General features: G+C 63.8%; 2 protein-coding genes across 8 annotated transcripts; both read right to left on the reverse strand.

Moving 5' to 3' along the window:
- Nucleotides 1-508: 508 nt before the first annotated feature.
- RGS19 (regulator of G protein signaling 19) lies at nt 509-7,260 on the reverse strand. Of its 6 annotated transcripts, none has more exons than XM_034952162.3 (6): nt 7,095-7,260; nt 4,078-4,175; nt 3,746-3,867; nt 1,795-1,869; nt 1,472-1,706; nt 509-1,372 (listed from the first exon to the last, which is right to left on the reverse strand). In XM_034952162.3, exons 2-6 carry the CDS (start codon nt 4,105-4,107, stop codon nt 1,181-1,183), a joined length of 654 nt encoding a protein of 217 aa, XP_034808053.1. In that variant the 5' UTR covers nt 4,108-4,175; nt 7,095-7,260; the 3' UTR covers nt 509-1,180. The 6 variants fall into 6 exon arrangements, with proteins under 6 accessions (XP_034808053.1, XP_003809985.1, XP_003809986.1 ...); XM_003809937.4 differs by having other exon boundaries at nt 6,516-7,184; XM_003809938.4 differs by having other exon boundaries at nt 6,845-7,111.
- Nucleotides 7,261-9,252: 1,992 nt separating this feature from the next.
- Nucleotides 9,253-11,660, reverse strand: LKAAEAR1 (LKAAEAR motif containing 1). 2 transcript variants are annotated; one of them, XM_034952131.3, is made up of 3 exons: nt 11,041-11,656; nt 10,806-10,928; nt 9,253-10,717 (listed from the first exon to the last, which is right to left on the reverse strand). In XM_034952131.3, exons 1-3 carry the CDS (start codon nt 11,440-11,442, stop codon nt 10,658-10,660), a joined length of 585 nt encoding a protein of 194 aa, XP_034808022.1. In that variant the 5' UTR covers nt 11,443-11,656; the 3' UTR covers nt 9,253-10,657. The 2 variants fall into 2 exon arrangements, with proteins under 2 accessions (XP_034808022.1, XP_034808021.1); XM_034952130.3 differs by having other exon boundaries at nt 9,253-10,928; nt 11,041-11,660.
- Nucleotides 11,661-12,186: the final 526 nt, after the last annotated feature.

Here is a 12,186-nt window from a genome sequence, read left to right on the forward strand (position 1 = left end):
TCTCAGGGCCCTGAGCCAATTTCAGCTTCAACTCACTTAACCTCCCAGAAATGCAGGGGATGGGCTGGTGAGCACTCAACTCATGGGGCCTGTGAGATGAGAAAGATGACACTGGGCCTGGCACCAAGCGGCCCCTCCTGCCCCAGCCAGCCTGCCTCTGGGGACCCCGTCCGGCTGGGCCTGGGCGGCACCTCCTGTTGCCTCTCGACTTCTGAGGTGCTGTGGGTCACACTGTTCTGGCCCGACTTTCAGCTAAGGAGGCTGAGGCCGAGGGCGTGGAGCTCATGCCCCGGGCAGGGTTAAGCACAGCCACCCACTGGGACCACTGTTCTGAGGAGGCGTCTGGTGGAGGCCAGGGCATGGGAAGACGGCGAGCACACGGCTGTGCGTCCCCTCCAAGGAGTACTGGAGCCCCTGCCCTGGGACAAGGACACGTCTCCCCAGCCCTGAGTCTGGGGCCACTCATTCTCCAGTCTCTCCCCAGACTTGGACAAAAACGAGTAGAGACTTTGCTTTAAAAATATCTTCAATAATAAGACATCCTATTTTTGGGGGGTTAGGGATAGAGATAAATATGAAAACTTTTTTTTGATAAAACACCTAGTAAGGACATGTTTCCAGGTTTAAAGTTCATGAACATATAAAACAGAAATTGGGTCCTGCCACCTTGAGTGCAGGATTCTGAGGTCCTACATCTGGTTCTGAGGTTCTGGGTTTGATTCTGGGGTACAGACAGCTCAAGTAGGAGGTCTCCTTATGTCACAAAACTACACGATGCGGAGGTTCTGTTCCCCACCAAAGGCTCGTCTGGGGCCCATCGGCTGCCTGGGGAGGAGGCCCCAGCAAGGCTCATGGGTCCAGCATGGCTCCTGGGGGGACCCCTACTCTCACCACTCAAGAGCCCCCAGCCAGGAGCACTGGGCCAGCCGGCTGCGGGCCGATGAGGGGGCTTCTGGCCCACCCTGCACCTGGAGGCCCGCGCTGCACCTGGAGTTCCTGCTTGGCCACGGGTGGGCAGACCCAGGAGACACAGCACTCCCCACTGGGTCTAGGACCGTCTCCGCGGGTGGGGACCCCAGCCGGCCAGGCGTGTGCCCCGACAGCCCTGCCGACACCAACACCTGAAGGGAACCCAGAGTCGGCCGTAGGAGGCGGCGGGGTCTGTGCTGCTGGGGGCGGCCTAGGCCTCGGAGGAGGACTGTGATGGCCCCTGCAGCAGCAGGGCACGGTAGGTGGGAGAGCTGAGGAAGCGGGGGTAGGAGTCCCGGTGCATGAGCGTGTAGATCTGCAGCTGCGCGTCGTCGAACGTGTGTGCGGACGGCTCCTGCATCTTCTTGTTGATGCCCTCCCGCACACGGGAGTCCAGGCTCACCTGCAGGACAAGACACTGAGGTCAGGGGGCGCGGGAGCTGCCTTCCCCACCTAGTGCCTGGAGCAGGCGGCCCCTGGCCTGTTCTGGTGTCTGGCGCACCTCCTTGGGGGACAGGATGGATACGTAGTCCTCGTAGATGAGCCTCGCCTTCTCGTCCACCACATGCTGGTTGGCCTCGGCCTTCAGCTCCTCGCAGGCCAACCAGAAGAGCATGTTCTCCTCGCTGTACTCTGTCCGCAGGAACGCCCGGAACACGCTGCGTCCCGCTGGGCTGTGCATCAGCTTGTCAAAAGACTGCGCCCAGCTCTGCACCTCCTCAGGACTTGGCGTGGCACTGCGGGCACGGGGGCCAGGCTACGTCAGGCCCGAGTCTCCTGGTCTGGGGCCCCCCGAGCACGCACACGCCAGCCGGCTGGACTCACCATACTTCACAGCTGGGGAGGGGCTGCAGCTTGCTCTCCCGGGAGGCCTGCCACGCGCGCCGCCGCTCTTGGTTCCTAGTGGCAGAGAGGAAGCAGCGCTGCCGTGGGCACACACGCCTCCACGGCCACACGGGCCCTCAGCACATGGGCAGGCACCTGACACACATGGGCACCCACTGCAGGAGGGCAGCCCCTGGAGCTGGCTCTTCCCACACTCTCCCACGCTCCCAAATTCCCCACAGAATCTGCAGTCCAGGTTACTGTCCCTGCCACAGTGCCCAGACCACAGACTCTGCCATCTTCCATTCCAGCAGTGTGACCCAGTGCCCGCGAGTCTCTGGCCTTCCAGGAGGGGCCCTTCGGCTCCTGGTGTGCTCCTCCCCATCCCTGGCCCACTGGGCAACCTCCTCCACCCACCCATACCCACCCCACATGAGGTTGAGAAGCAGGTATGCCACCTCCCCTTCTGCCTCTGCTCCCCTGGGGGAGATGGGGTGGGACAAGCTGAGGGGCCACAAGGAGCTGGGAGATCCCTGAACACCTGGGAGGCCAGAAGGGTCATGTGCCTGGGAACAGGGCCACCCATGGGAATGTGCCTGGGAACAGGGCCACCCTGCTCCTGGGCCTGATCTTGGCCTGTCCCTGTCCCACCGATGGGGCCACACGCTGCAGGTCTAGCGTGTCAGCAGTGTCTCTCGTCGGCTGACACAGGTGAGAGCCCCAAACCCGCGTGTCCACACTCCTTCAGGTTCTGGAGCCTGATCCCCGGTTGTCTCAAGGGAAGCAGCTTCTTTGCCTTGGCTCCTAGCATCCTGTCAGTGCTGGACCCAAATCCATACCCGGCTGACCTCTCTCCAGGGCACTTGGATGGCTGGCAGACATCATGCACCCAAACGTCCTGACAGAACTAGGCCCCTGGGCTCCTCCCACCCCCTTTCCCGACTGCCCCCTGGCCACCCCCAGCTTGCCCGTGGGTCAGCTGACGCCACCTTGGGTCCAGAAGCGCTGTCCTCTCATCAGCCAGGGCCTGAAGCCTGAATAGGGCCAGGCTTCTGCAAGGCATGAAAACATCCACCAGCTCCCCTACACTCCTAGGAAATCTGTTACCATCTGGGAGCCCCACTCCCACCCTCAAAGGGATGCCCAGAGACGCCCCCGCCACCGCCCCCTGCTCTTCTTCCCCCACGCATGCTGTCCGGGAAGCTCTTGGCCATCACCCCAGGGCCAGCAGTTCCCTTATTGGGGTCTCTGTTCAAACGTCCCTCCACCCCACACACTGTATGGGGTCTGTGCCTGTCTTTCTTTCTTTCTTTTTTTTTTTTTTTGAGACGGGGTTTTGCTCTTGTTGCCCAGGCTGGAGTGCAATGGCGTGATCTCGGCTCACCGCAACCTCCGCCTCCCAGGTTCAAGCCATTCTCCTGCCTCAGCCTCCCGAGTAGCTGGGATTACAGGTGCGTGCCACCACGCCTGGCTAATTTTGTATTTTTAGTAGAGACAGGGTTTCTCCACGTTGGTCAGGCTGATCTCGAACTCCCGACCTCAGGTGATCTGCCCGCCTCGCCCTCCCAAAGTGCTGGGACTACAGGCGTGAGCCACTGCACCTGGCCTGTGCCTGTCTTACTCCACCGCAGGCCCCCAGGGCCTAGCCTGGGCTGGCTCACAGCAGCATGGATAAAGCACATGCCGCGTGAACGGGCACATGCATGTACACAGCACACGGACACACTCTTGGCAAGACAGGTACGAGAGCCATACATGAGCCCCCTGGGGCCAAGGCACCGGCCACTCATCACCAGGGCCCAACAGACCCTGGACAGGACAGTGCTGCGAGGTGGCAGGGGCATCCTGCCTGCGGGGATGCCTCGGAAGCCACCACTGGGTCCCCTCCTGGGTCTGCTTGGCCCCATGCCCTCGACCCCCTCGCCAGCTGGGCACCCCAGGCCCTACTCACCAGGAGCAGCTACAGCAGCAGCACCAGCACAGGCAGCAGGGGTTGCGGCTGGGGGCCGCTGGAGAGGCTGTATCATGACTGGACATTGAAGGGGGCCGGTCCGCCTCCTCTGGCCCTGTGATCTGGGGAAAAGTGGGGCTACCTCAGCTTTCAGGTCAGAACCCACCAGACTCTCCACCTCTCCCCCACCTTCCCATGGGTGGCCCTGTTCCCAGGCACATGACCCTTCTGGCCTCCCAGGTGTTCAGGGATCTCCCAGCTCCTTGTGGCCCCTCAGCTTGCCCCACCCCATCTCCCCCAGGGGAGCAGAGGCAGAGGGGGAGGTGGCATACCTGCTTCTCAGCCTCATGCGGGGTGGGCATGGGTGGGCGGAGGAGGTTGCCCAGGCTCCGTGGTACCAGCTCTCAGACCCTCACCACAGCCTGGGGGTCTGGGGAGAGGGGCCAAGGTTCTGACTGAGAACCTGAAACCCCAGCCCCTGCCTACCCCTTAGGAGGGGTCCTGAGAGGGTGTCTCCCTAGCGGGGCCTGCTCCTGCCTCTGGACCCAGCTCTGCCTAGGGCTTCTACCCCAACCCCAAGCTTACAGCAGGGCTGGGAGGGGGTCCAGGATCATTGAGGAGGGAGCTGCAGCAGCTTCTGGCCCCTCCTCCCAGGCTGGGCCCCAGATGAGGCCCCCACTGGAGGTTCCGAGACACCCCCATCCGCTCACTCCCTGGGAAGCCGGAAGCCTGGGTTCCTCTTTCTTGGTTTCCGGCTCCCAGCCCCTCCCAAAGGGGCCCCGAGAGTCTGGGGCTACCAACTGGTGCGTGCGGGTGGTGGCCAGACTGGCTTCTAGGGTGTCTGGGGTGGGGAGTGGGCAGAGTGGCTTCCCACCAAGAGTCCAGGTCTGTCTGTGGGTCCCAGAGGTCTCAGCCAGGGGAAGCAGGCTAGACCTGCAGCAGTGAGGATTTAAGTGGGACTCAGGCTGGACTTCCTGAGGGTGTGGGAAGGGGGGCAGGGCCCCGGTGAGGAGGGACATGCCCCCCAAACATGGTTCTTTGGTCCTGCTACCTCCCACCCAAGACTTCCCTCCCTCCTTGCCCACTGCCTCTAGGCTGTGAAACTGCTGTGGAACCAAGGCCCTACCACAGGGTGCGCCAGCCAGGGAAGTGGGGGTGGCAGGGGTGGGGGGCACCCTGCTCCCCAGTTGAAGCCTCGGAGTCCCTGAGGGGGGTGTGGTGTGGTGCATGTCCCTCCCAGCATTTGGTTGCACCGTCTGCAGGGGAGGTGCACCAGGAGCGCCAAAGCTGTGAGTGGCCCTCATGCCACCTAAGATGCCACTTCGAATCCCAAGTCTCCTTGGGCGATGGTACAGGGGGGCCAATCAGTGCCCCGGAGGCAGTTGTGAACACCTGCGCCCACTTCTGCCCAGGGCAGGGAGGGGCCTCCGTGCACATCCGCCACCCTCCTCATGTGCCACCCTCCTCCCTGGCCAGGAAGCTCACAACTTGATTCTACTTTATTTTCTCAATCTTCATCCCCCTGCCACGCCTCCCCTAGCTCGTGGCCTTTGAATGCTTGTTTCTGGCTGGTTGGCTTCTCTTGGCCTCCTGGGACGGTGTGTGAATGGCCCTTAGAAGAGACAGTGCTGGAGTTCTGCACTCTTAGGGCCCCCAATACCCCCGAGGCCTGGGCATGCAGAGGCCACTGCCCTGGCCCAAGTCTGGGGCAGGTGCAGCATCCCCTGGGACCTTGGCCCCTCACCACCGGCCCAGTTTCCTCTGAGACCGGGGGTCCCACGGGCTCCTAGCAAGTAGATAAGGAGACCGAAAGTAGCCCTGCAGCTGGGCTTTCTTTCAGGGGTCAAGTTTCTAGGGAAAGGAAGGGGCGTGGCAACCTGAGGTTTGGTAGCTGTACCCAGACGGGGCTGTCTGTGGCTTCCCCAGGCAGCAGTTCTTCCTCCTCTCTGTCCCCACCCAGGGTCCTCCCCCACACTCTAGCACCCCTGAGACTGTCCCCCTGGGCTACCATCTCCATCCCAGCTCTGAACTGGAGGAGGGGACGTGTTTAGGGGTGCAGGGCCGGGGTGCTAGGGGCTGCATTTGCTGCAGAGCAGGGAGCCAGCCCCTTCTTTCCCAGTTGCAGGCCCTGGACCTGGTCACCTGTCCCTGGACCTGGCTTCCTGTACCCTTCTCAGGTCAACTGGGGCAACCCATGTCCCCAGGCTACCCCCCCCCCCGTCTCTCCTGGGGGATACAGAGTCTCAACTAGGGTCCTCCTGCTTGTCAACCTGGCATTGGGGACCCCCTTCCCCAGCCTCCCAGGCTTTGGCCCCCAAGTCTGGGATGGGAGAGGCTGGACAGGCAGCACGTCTGGTCTCTGGGGATAGAGGATCCCTTGGGAGTGGCTGCCGCTTTGCTCCACAGAAGGAAAAAGAACGTCCCAGAGCCTGCCCAGTCCAAAAAAAGAATAAGAAAATGTGACAATCCCAGAAAAAAATGTCATAACCTTTGGGAGGGGGGTTGAAGAGGGGCTCCATTCTCAGTCCTTAGCTCCTACCCAGGGCCTTTCCCATCTGCCACCCTCCACATCTGGCTGGTGGGCGAGCCCTGGCCTGGCCCCTCCAGGGAAGGCCAGCTCTCCCCACCTCTTAAATGGTGGTGGTGGCCCACCCACCACGCTCCTCTCTCTGCTGTTAGGGTCCAGTCTGGAGAAGCCTGTGTTCTCCTCCAGGTGCCTCTTTCTTCAGCCTCTGACGCCCCCACCCCTACCTCAAAGCTCCCTACTCACCAGCGACCCAAAGGCGGGGTGGGGGCAGGAGGGGCCAGGTTGGGTCTGGGCCCCACCCTGGCTGCCGAAGGGGCGTGCACTGCAGCAGCAGGGACTCAAGTCAGACGGCAGGAGGGACTCCTGCGGCGCTCTGGAGGGAGGCTAGCGCCAGGAGCCCCCGATCGGCTGGGGCCGGGGGCGCAGCGCCTCCCCTACAGCTCGAAGGGCTGAGTGGCTGCCAGATCCAGCGGGGTGGGGGCGGGGGCGGACAGGGTGTCCCGCCCCGGCCCCTCCTCACCGGGCTGAGAGGGGGAGGGAGACGCGGAAACCTGGGTTCTTCCGGCCCCCACCTTTGAGCAATCACTTCCCCAGGCTTTGAGCTCCAGAAAAAGGGGAACCCGGCTGCAGCGCCCCCTCCCCCACGCGCGGGGGGCGGGCTCCAGTTCCATTGCGGCCCAGGGTCCACGTGGACCTGGCGGCGGGAGCCCTTGGGGTTCGAGTCCCGTGCGCCGGCTCCCGAAGCTCCCGCCCAGCACGGTCCCCGGGCCCGGGCCGGGAGGGGCAGGGCCGCTGTCCCCGGCGCTGCGCGCGCGCACTCACCAGCCGCGCTCCCGAGCCACTCGCGCCGCCGCCGGCCCGCGCGCTCCAAGGTCCGGCCCGACAGTCGGGGAGGGGGCGCGGGGGCGCAGTGCGCAGGCGCCTCGGCAGCACTTCCCCAAAGCCAGGGGCCGGGACTTCCTCGCGCCGGCAGTCGCCGGGCCCGCCCCGCCCGCCGCGCCCCGCCCCGCGCTCGGCCGGCTGCGCACCCCACCCGCCCCGCCCGCGCATCGGCCCCCACAGTCGCCTGGGGGTGGCCCGGAGAGTTGAGGTGCTCATAGTGGAGCCCTGGCTCCCGGGCGGACGGAGCTGCACGGTAGTAGATGGGGGTGTGGCCGTGGCCCCCGACTCTGCTCAGCGGGGCCGTTCCTGCTTTGCCATCCGTGTGGGACTTCCACGACAGTGGAGGCACGAGAGCTGGGCCCCATATGCTGCTTGCCCAGCTTGGGAAAGAGGAGGCTGCTGGAAAGGACCGATCGGCGGGTACGCCAGCCCGGCCCACCCCTCGCCTCCGTCTGTAAAACTGGGTTAAGAGCGGCCTGTCTGTGCTGTGGGGGGTTCCCAAGGAAGGGGGAGATTCCTGTGCTGCGGGGCTGGGGAGAACTGGGGGTGCGGGTTCTTGCATCCGGAGTTTCTTGCATCCGGAGTCATGCTGAATATCTCCTGTGGGGCCTGGCAGAGTCCCTGCTGACCCATGTGTCCCAAGATGTCCTAAAGCTTAAGGCCACACTGTCCCCTTTGCCACGAACGCCCTGTCCCTTTGGCCGACTCTTCTCATCCTTTATGACTCGATACAGACGTGGGTTAGGCTTCTCATCGCAGCATGCTTTGGCCCTGTGTCAGGGTGGCCCTGACCCTGCTCTGGAAGTGTCTGCAGAGCATCTGTGCCCCCCGCCCCTCCCCGGGCCCGGCTGTGTGCAGCTCCTGTCCTCCCCAGCACAAGCACTCGACCTGGATAGTTCCCAGTGTCGGGGTCTGTTCATAAAATGCCTTCCAGTTGCACAGGTCAGGTGCACACCTTACACCTTCACAGAACTCTGAGGGGTGCAAAGGCAGCTGGAGATTCTACTTGTATTCCTCATTCAACGGACAAGTATCAGTATCTGGGTGCCCCTGTGGGCCAGGCAGTAGGACCAGAAGCCAGCAACATAGATCAGCCTGGATCTTATGCTGGGGGGCGCAGAGTGAGTTGTGGGGAGCAGGCAGGGAAGGCCTGGGTGAGAGGGGGGAGGGCTGAGGAGGGGAGGGTATTGCGCTGCTGAGCGGGGGCGGGGGCCCGAAGGGGGAGGTCAGAGGTCAGAGGGCCCTGGAGGACAGGCTGCCTCTCGAAGCTGTACCCAGAACCCTGTGACTGCCATGTTGTCAGGCCAGGCAAGGAAAGGCAGGGGCCAGGAAGCCCACAGGGACAAGAGGCAGGCTGCTACTTATTCAGCCCACATAACACTCCTGAGCGGTGGGCACAGGTGAGGTCAGGGAAGCTCAACGAAGATGGGCCAGCACCTGGCCCAGGCCACACACAACCAGGCTGACCCTGCTGAGCCGGCCTGTTGTCTCTGCTGTGGGAAAATGCAGCTGTGGGCAGCTGGCAGGGGGTGAAGGTCAGTGCCCTCCCTGCCCCCTCGGGTCACTCTACAACCCCCCAGTCATTCCCCCGTCTCCTCTGGCCCCTTGGGCCTACTCTCCACCGCCCTGGCTTCTGCCTCTCGGCACACAGCATCCTGAAGTCCATGGGTGGGGCCAGGTGAGCTGGGCAGTTGATGGTGGAGCTGGGATTTGAACCCTGGACCCTCTGCGCCCTGACAGCCCTCAATATATTGGGCTTTGGACCACATGCCTTCCTTCCCATAGAGCTTTCTACAGGCAGGCGTCCCTCCAGGCCCCATTCCCCAGCCTCCTTTGCACATCCAGCCCCCCCTGCGCCTTTTCATGGGGATCAAAGGGCCCGAGTGCCGGCCTGACCCTGGTGCAGTCACTGAGGTCACTGTCTTGCTGGCCTTCTCTGGGTGCTGGGCCTGCTGTGCCTGTCTCTGCCCCTCTTCCCTCTTGCCTGTCTGATGCAGAGTGACCCATCCCCTTTGGAGCACTTGCTGCTGTGGGGTACTGCACCAAGACCCTTATTTTAAAGATAAAGAAATGGAGTCTCAGAGAAATGGTGAAATAATATGTGATTCTCCCAGTAGATGAACTCATTCTAGGCACTCAGTCAATCCCCAAGACACAGAATCCTGGGGTCCAGGCTGCAGGGAGTTTGGCCAGACGACACCAGGGCTGGCTGTCATCACATGTCACAAGCACATCAGGGTGTGACTGGCTGCCACTCCTGGACAGACTGCCTCCCTTCCCTGTCTGTCTGCCCCTGCTCAAGCCCCTTCTCCCTGGCCTCCTTCCTCTCTACCCTTCCCTTCCTGAAACCCCTCCTGCCATCTCTCTGTCCCCTCCTTGTCAGCTGACTTCTGAGCTCTGTATACAGTCTGGGCTTGGGTCAAGGCCAAGGGCAGCAACAGCCCAGAAAGAGTAAAGTGCTCGGTGCACGGGGAGAAGGGCTGGCTGAGGGGCGAGTGCGCAGGGCTCCACCCCCTGGCCGGGGCTGGGGAGAAACACTGGCTGCCATTGAGCAGGATCCCTTCTGGACCCCAGTTCTGACCTCTGCCCCTCCTTCCAGTCAGCTGGAGCCCCCTAGCAGGAGGAGCGGTTTGTCTGAGTTCCTGTGGTCCCGCTTCTGTGCAGCCTGCTGGGCAGGGGGCTGGGAGGGAGGAAAAGGAAGCGGGGGCCTAGGGAAGCCCCAGCTTCTGCAAAGAGCTCACGTCGGGGAGAAAAGTAAGGTCTGCCCAGAAACCTCGGGGCTTTTCAGAGTCCAGGGATTTTGTAGGTCGTGGGCCTGTTTGTCAGAATGGGACAGGGGTGGCTTCCTTTCGTACTGCATGCGTGAGTGGGTGTGGGGTGTGTGTGTGGGGGGGTGGGTGTGGGGGTATGGCATGGGGCATTAAAGGGGTCACAGGAGGCTATTCAGGATGGAAAGGAAGGCCAGAGGGTGGGATTTTTGTCTGGGGGCAGCAGGGGTTCCCCTTGCCCAGTCTCTTGGTCCTCTTGGGCACAGCTGCTGCTTCTTCAAAGGCCAGCTTAGGCCACTTCCGCTGCCCACAGCACTGCCCTCTCCCTGGCCCCCTGGTGGGATGACTCGCACTCGAGACCACTGCAGCCTGAGGCTACCCTTACATCTGGGGGTGACTTTTGCTGAAACAGGCTCTTTCTCTGTCCTCCCCAAGACTGGGGGCCTCCCATAGACCCACAGAACGCCAGGTTGCCAGTGGGGGGCAGATCGGGATTAGGGGTAGGCGTGTCCCTGACCTGTTACTTTCACACCCACCCACTTGCGTCTCCCCACTTTTTTGGGAGAGGCCCCACTCTCTGTACCCTGATGTCTGTGAGGTGCATGGGAGAGGCAGCGTCCATACTCCCCGCTTCCCTCGGGGTCCTGGGGAGTGGCAGCAAAAAGACCAGCGAGCCTTCGGAGAACTATAACTTTATGTGGGAGGCTGGGGCGCGTCGCACACTCTCAGTCGCCGTCACCGCGGGAGAATGGTGCCATCCACGTTCTCCTCCAGGATGGTCTCCACGCGCCTCCGCTGCCGGGGAGAGAGGCTGGGGTCCGGCGTGTGCGGAGGCGGGCAGGGCCCCTCCCCTTTCCCCGCCCCTACCGGGGCTTGTCTGCACCTCTTGGCGGTCCAGGGGGTCCGGGATCCGCGTGGGCTTCAGCTGCGGCGGCAGGAACAGCTCCAGCCGGATGGCGGCGCGCGCGGACTTCTGCCGCTGGATGAGCAGCGCGATCTCCTCGGCCTGCGGGGCCCGGGTAGCTGAGCGCGCGCCGAGCCCCGCCCCGCCCCGCCCCGGCCGGCTCCGCTCAACGCTCCCGGTGCGCCCCCTCTGCCCTCCGACCCCCTCGCCTCACCCGCATGCGGGTGTAGCGCAGCCGCAGGGCGCGGACTCGCCCGCGGGCCTCCGCTGCCTTGAGGACGCCGAGGAGCCGGTTCTGGCGCTCGGCGGGCAGCTCGAGCGACTGCGTCCACGGGCGCGGGTCGGGCATGCGGTACCCCGGTTCCACCGACCCGCACGGGAAGGTGGAGGCCGCCGCGCCCACGTCCTCCAGCAGGTCGCCGAAGAGCAGATGGCGGTGACGCTGCGCAGGGAGCATTGCCGCCAGTCCCTGCGGCGTCAGGGCCCAGCCCGGCTTGGGGGGCTCTGTCGCGGGCGCCCCCTTGGCACGCTCCTCACCCTGCGCCGTGCCTGGCGCGCTCTTCCCGCTTCGCTCCCGCGGGCCCTTGCGCCCGCCCTCCTTCGCTGGCGGCGGCATCCTCCCGCCCTGCGGAGGGAGGAGGGCGTCCCGTCGGTGCCGGGGCTGGCACCGGGCCCTGCCCGCCCCTCGGCAGGGCCCCAACGTGCGCCCCAGCTCCCGCCCGCTGGGTTCTCCGCAGTCGGTTTTGAGTTCCGCAGCCCCAGCCTCTGAGCTTTGCCCAGGCGCTCTCCCTCTCTCGAGCGCACGTCCCCAGCAGCTCTGCCATCGGCTGATCCTGCTCAGTCCTGCAGTCAACTAGGACTTTCTGATCAACTCAGTTGTAGGAAATATCTTTCCTACCCGATGGACTGTTCTGTTTGAATTGAGAAAATGCTGAGACCCCACTGGGTTGATCTCAGGCCCTGCCACATGGAGAGCTCTAGGTGACGCCTGGGGGACCTTCGTTGTGCCCCTATGTCTGCGGTCCCCGACAGTCAGGGTCTCCCACCAGACAGCTGGCTCTTGCCCTTCGAGGCCTAGATTGTTGTGGGGAGCAGAGCCTAGAGGGCAGGTGACAGAGGAGGGAGGGTCCCAAAGCCCAGCTGGCTCCTCCCTTCCCGGCCCCAGCCTACAGCTGCCACCTTGTCCAGCCAGGGCTGGGCTCGCTGTGCCAGAGGCAGAGCCACGGCCAGCCCCAGCGGCGGCTAACGCCCCCGCCCCTCCTTAGCTCCTGCAGCAGAGGCCCAGCCCCCACCTCTTGGTCCCTACACCCCCTACTTGCTGCCTTCTCTGGTCGGAAGAACCTCCGCCCTAGCCCAGACT

Source organism: Pan paniscus, chromosome 21 (assembly GCF_029289425.2).
Source record: "Pan paniscus chromosome 21, NHGRI_mPanPan1-v2.0_pri, whole genome shotgun sequence".
Taxonomy (NCBI): domain Eukaryota; kingdom Metazoa; phylum Chordata; class Mammalia; order Primates; family Hominidae; genus Pan; species Pan paniscus.

Bases quoted from the DNA above. Each gene is read 5' to 3' on its own strand.
- LKAAEAR1 (XM_034952130.3), bottom strand. From the start codon at position 11,442: ATGCCGCCGCCAGCGAAGGAGGGCGGGCGCAAGGGCCCGCGGGAGCGA. The intron at 10,929-11,040 runs GTGAGGCGAGGG...CGGGCCCCGCAG, and splicing joins TGCGCTACACCCGCATGCGG to GCCGAGGAGATCGCGCTGCT.
- RGS19 (XM_034952162.3), bottom strand. From the start codon at position 4,107: ATGCCCACCCCGCATGAGGCTGAGAAGCAG. The intron at 3,868-4,077 runs GTATGCCACCTC...ACTTTTCCCCAG, and splicing joins CGCATGAGGCTGAGAAGCAG to ATCACAGGGCCAGAGGAGGC. The intron at 1,870-3,745 runs GTGAGTAGGGCC...CTCTGCCACTAG, and splicing joins TGCTGCTGTAGCTGCTCCTG to GAACCAAGAGCGGCGGCGCG.